The 5,628-nt window shown below is 41.1% G+C and overlaps 1 protein-coding gene across 1 annotated transcript; it reads right to left on the bottom strand.

Annotated features, from left to right (window-relative positions):
* Positions 1-1,399: 1,399 nt before the first annotated feature.
* LOC103086098 (olfactory receptor 7G1-like) lies at positions 1,400-2,423 on the bottom strand. Its single transcript, XM_082931204.1, is given in 2 exon segments — positions 1,400-2,122; positions 2,124-2,423. Coding segments are annotated over 2 exon segments (1,002 nt in total). The 5' UTR covers positions 2,403-2,423.
* Positions 2,424-5,628: the final 3,205 nt, after the last annotated feature.

Raw genomic sequence — 5,628 nt, 5'->3', positions numbered from 1 at the left:
ACACCAAGAGGGGAAAGCGGGGGTGGTGATGGCGGTGGTGGGATGAATTGGAGATTGGGATTGACATATATACACTAATATGTATAAAATAGATAACTAATAAGAACCTGCTGTATAAAAAAAATGAAATTCAAAAACAAAGCCAATGAGAAGATTTCAAAGGAAAAACAATGCCAGAAGATTACCATACTTTGCCCTGCTTACCTAACAAATATTTATTTTATTATATTATTCACACCAAGGGAAAAGACTGATAAATATAACAATAAATGAAAACAAATCTAACTGCTGAAGCAAGCGATAAAGTTATGTGAAAACAATAGGATTATAAGAGTTAAGAAGATATGCAAGATATGGAACACAGCAATAGTAGTTAAATTTTATTGAAGCATTGTCCTGTTTTTGTCCAGTAATTACACTACATATGATAAGAGTAAGGTTCTCATAGTAATCATTTCCCCTATACCAGGAATTAGATTAAGTAGGTGGCGTATGATCCTATTCTCAGTGATAAGATTGAAGGTAATACCTTACGGATGATGCCACGGAAATATCCATTATAAATAGTCCCTCAATTAACCTCAGACCCAGGGAAGGTCAGTCAGGGTTTTTTGTTATTTGGGTTTTTTCCTCTGGGAATCATGTCTAGATATGATACCTGCATCTGTGAAGCCATCTGGGTCCATGAGGGGAATCAGCCCTAGCATGAAGCCACTTCATGGAGGAATGAATGAATCTCTACTTTCCTGCTCCTTCGCATTTTCTACCTCTGAAATCCTTGTAACGAAGATATCTTTATTGTTTGCACATATTAGACTCAGGATTAACTTCTCTTATTAGGAAGTCTTCCTCACTGATCAATTTCAAACATCACACAATCATTTCAAACTACTGAGATAATCTAATCACAAAAATTGTATACAAAATAAAGCTGAGTGTTCTGGACGCTAATGATGCCCCACACATGTACAATTTACCAGTGACCAGTCTCAAGGATTCCTGATCTGGGGTATGAAAGATCAACCACTACGTCCCACAGTAGGCTTAACTCTGGGGTGCAATTCACACGGAGCTACCCATAGAATCAAGCAGAACCTACTTCTGCGTGACCACAGACTTCTTTAAATCATTTCCTTGACCTATCCACCTTTTCCCACTTCCCTTGTGCTCAGAACATTCCCCACAAAATTACTATACCATGAACCTCTGCCTCAGATTCAGCTTCCATAGACCTTAACTGAAGACACTTTTCTTAGAGAATGGAAATCATGTATCAAAAATCACAGTGCTAAAGAAAAAAAAAAAAAGAGGACTTCAGGTTTTAACCCTAAGTTAAAATGCACTTAGCCATCATGTTATCTATTTATCAAAGAACCTACTGATGAAAGAGTCAGGCATTCTAGCTCATCAGTATTCCTTTTACTTTGACGCATTCTAGTGAACCCATCCCAAATCGGATGACACAATCACAGAAAAGAAATACTCTACCAATAAGTTTCCTCAAAACTCCCTTCATGTCTCTGTTCCTCAGGCTGTAGATGAAGGGGTGCATCATAGAAGTGACCACAGTGTACATCAGTGAAGCCACTGCAGCCTTCCTGGAAGAGTCAGTAACTGCCGAACTAATGTACCCCCCAAAAGCTGTCCCATAGAAAAAGGAAACAACTGAGAGGTGAGACCCACAGGTAGAGAAAGCTTTCTACTTTCTGCCTGATGAGGGCATTTTCAAAATGGAGGAAACAATCTGAATACAAGAGAAAATGATTCCAGAAAGAGGAACACCAGCAAATATGCTAGCTGCAAAATATATCAGGATGTTATTGACGAGGGTATCAGAACATGCAAGTTTGATGACCTGGACAACTTCACAGAAGAGGGAGATTTCCAGGTCTGTGCAAAAGGACAGTTGCAGCACCACCAGACTATGCAGCAGGGCATCTGCAATGCTAATGAACAAGGAGAGTATAATCAGCTGAACACAGAGGCGGGGGTTCATGATGACTGTGTATCTTAGTGGGTGACAAATAGCCACGTAACGATCGTAGGCCATTACTAAAAGGAGAAAATTTTCCCAACGAACAAAAGTCGGAACAAAGCTGATCTGGGTGAGGCAGCCTCTATTAAGTGATGCTCTGATTCTGTGCTTGGATGTTCTCCAGGATCTTTGGCATCATGGTGGTGCTGAAACAGATGTCAGTCAAGGACAGATTGGAGAGAAAGAAGTACATGGGAGTGTGGAGTTGGAAGTCAGAGATGACAGCCTAGATGATGAGAAGGTTTCCCAGGACAGTGATCAGGTACACGGACAGGAACAGTTTGAAGAAAGTGGTCTTCAGTTCTGGATCCTCTGTCAGTCTCACGAGAAGAAATTCTGAAACATCTGTTTGGTTTCTGGGTTCCATATTGTTGATAAATCTGATGGAAAAGATGTGGTCCCTAGTCCAGCAGCAGGAGTATCACCAGAGGCAAACACCAGTTTGGGAAGGGAAGTAATGGAATGGAGGGATGCTTTCCATATGCTTGTTATTTTGTTATTTTGAAAAAAGACCTGAAGTTAATAAAGCAGTGTGTCAACATTTGTTAATTCTCGAAAGGATCTAGGAATGGTCATTTTAAAAATTACACTATGATGTTCTGATTATTTATTACATTTGGTAACCTTATTAGGAGAAACAGGTAGTCAGGCTGATGAGTCTAACTGGATTGCCACCTCCTTTCTCAGAGACCTCACAGCCTGGCAACAGAGATAACACAGAGCTGTGTTAAAAACACAGAACTGGAAGATAGAGTAAAACTGCCCAAGCCTCCTCCCCGAAACCACTACAAAAATGAAGTTAGGGGCTTCCCTGGTGGCGCAGTGTTGAGGGTCCACCTGCCGATGCAGGGGACACGGGCTCGTGTCCCGGTCCGGGAGGATCCCACGTGCCGCGGAGTGGCTGGGCCGCTCTCCGCAACGGGAGGGGCCACAACAGTGAGAGGCCCGAGTACCGCAAAAAAAAAAAAAAAGAAGTTAAATGCCCGCCAAGTTGAAAACAATCACCATGTTTGTAAATGAGCTGAGAAAGAAAATAGTTTTTGCCATTGTGGAGAGAGAGTAGGAGACTGACAGAATGAGAGCTCTCTGAGGATTTCAGGAAAGGTACAAGGGAACATGTCAAGATGGGAGACAGGCATGAGGCAAATGAATGCCTTGGTTCTAATCATTTTATGCATGTCCTTTCCTCACAGTTTCCCCTGGATAAACTTGTAGTAAAACACCTGCCCTGATTTCCAAACATTAACAAAGGGACATTTTGCTACCTGGATGACTTCACTGTGCAATGATGGAATCTCTCCTAGAGATGCAATGATGCATCTCTGCTAGATGTTCAGTGATGGAGACTAAAGTTCTATAAGAGGAGAGGGACTGAGTGAAGCTCCAGGCTCCTGGGCAAGAAGGCTTATCTCCAGGAGGAGGTACAGGTGTGCTGTTTCTTTACCAGGGAAGTGCTGTTGAATGAGGTTTTCACAATTTGTAGTCTCTGTACCTCTGGAGGACCAATATCCAAAGCTCCTCATTAGCCAAACAATTTCATCATCATTCTGATGCCAGTGCAGTGCAAATCCTTAAAGGCCAAGAAGATATAATGGAAAAATTCAGGGTGGTTGATTCCCTGATGCTATGAAGCCAGGTGTTCATCATTCACTGCTCCACCTCCTTCTGTTCACATGTATTTCACATATAATGCAAATGTGGACACACCATTCTTCTCTAACTGGACTCTAGTATTCTTTTTTTAGATACAACCAGTGGCATATCTATGCAATCAATGATATCAGGAAGCCTGGTTATAATTGTAGGTTATGAAGTTATTTGTTCATTCATTCGTTCCTTTCAGCCATATAAGAAGGAATGAAATTCTGACACATTACAACATGTATAAACCCTAAAAACATTATGCTCTGTGAAATAAGCCAGACAAAAAAGGACAAATATTGTATGATTTCAGTTATAAGGTACGTAGAATAGGCAACTTCCTAAGGGCAGAAAGTAGACTGGTGGCTACAGGGGAGAGGGTGAGAAGGATTGATTTTTGAGAGTGCTGGAATACATTAAAAGTTGTTTATTTCCGTACTGAGTAATCAAAGCACGTTGATATTGATGGAGTGAATAAGGTCACATGTGGAGATGTTTCATTGGAAGTTTATTTGCCCTGCTTCTTTCTTCATTATATTGAAAGAACAATTCTGAATTTTCATTCTTGAAAATTGTTTGTGGCTTTTTTTTTTTCTGTATTAACTTTTTTATTAGTGGCTTTTTGTGTGTGTGTGTGTGGTACGCGGGCCTCTCACTGTCGTGGCCTCTCCTGTTGCGGAGCAACAAGCTCCGGATGCGCAGGCTCAGCGGCCATGGCTCACGGGCCCAGCCGCTCCGCGGCATGTGGGATCTTCCCGGACCGGGGCACGAACCCGTGTCCCCTGCATCGGCAGGCAGACTCTCAACCACTGCGCCACCAGGGAAGCCCTAGTGGCTTATTTATAAAGTGCTTAAATTCCTCAGTCTTTACCTTTTGGATTGTGTTAGTCTCTCAGGTGCTCAACTCCTCTGAGGTCATAAAAATATCTTTGTATATTGTCTTCCAAAATATTTAATCACTTTGACTTTTGCTTAACATTGGAATGATTTTTGTTTGTTTCTGTCTAGAGAGAACGATGTTATTGATCAGTTTCAATTCCCTTTTTTTGATTTTTTAAAATTGTGGTGAAATAGATATAAAATTTATCATTTCAGCCATTTAAAGTGTTCAATTCCATGGCACTAAGAACATTCACAATGTTGTGGGACCACCACCATTATCCATCTCCTGAACTTTTTCATCACCCTGAACAGAAATTCTTTACGCATTCAATAATAACTCCAGGGAATACCCTGGCAGTCCAGTGATTAGGACTCAGCGCTTTCACTGCCTTGGCCTGGGTTCAATCCCTGGTCACAGAACTAAAATCCCACAAGCCATGCCAAAACAAGCACAGCCAAAAACAAGCAAACAAACAAAAAACAATAACTCCGCATTTCATTCTTTTCTTAGAGCTTTCAAAAGGAGCCCAACACTTTGACTTTAGCCCAATGTAGCTGATTTCAGGCTTCTGACTTCCAGGACTGCAAGAGAAAACATTTGTGTTGTTTTAGGATACTAAGCTTGTGGTAATGTGTCACAATGACAATAGGAAACTAATACAGGACATATGTCCCAAATCAGGCTGATAATAAAAACAATGTCTTTCGGGTGTCTCCTTGGAAAGATTCTTTCTGCATTGCAAAGAGACCTAAGGAGAGGCAGCCAGTTTTCTGTTTCTGGTTATTGTGTCTGTAATGTCCCTGCACAGCTATAGGCATTGATGACCATCATGGGAACAGCCTTAGGAGGAAGGCTTAGGCAGAATGAAATGCAGCCCTGTGTTTTTGTGCCTAGACCTATCTGACCTCTAATGTCATTGTTAGAAAAGATGATAAAGTGATCGTTTATCATTTCCCTATGAGTGTCGAGACTTTTGCCTTATTATTGCCGAAAGCATGCATGTATTCTCACTGAGAGAATCCAAGTGTCTCAAATCTTCCAAAATTGTAAATATAATTATGCCAATTTT

This window comes from Lipotes vexillifer, unplaced genomic scaffold (assembly GCF_000442215.2).
Source record: "Lipotes vexillifer unplaced genomic scaffold, Lipotes_vexillifer_v1.1 scaffold469, whole genome shotgun sequence".
NCBI classification, from domain to species: domain Eukaryota; kingdom Metazoa; phylum Chordata; class Mammalia; order Artiodactyla; family Lipotidae; genus Lipotes; species Lipotes vexillifer.
This window is presented reverse-complemented; position numbering and strand designations above follow the sequence as displayed.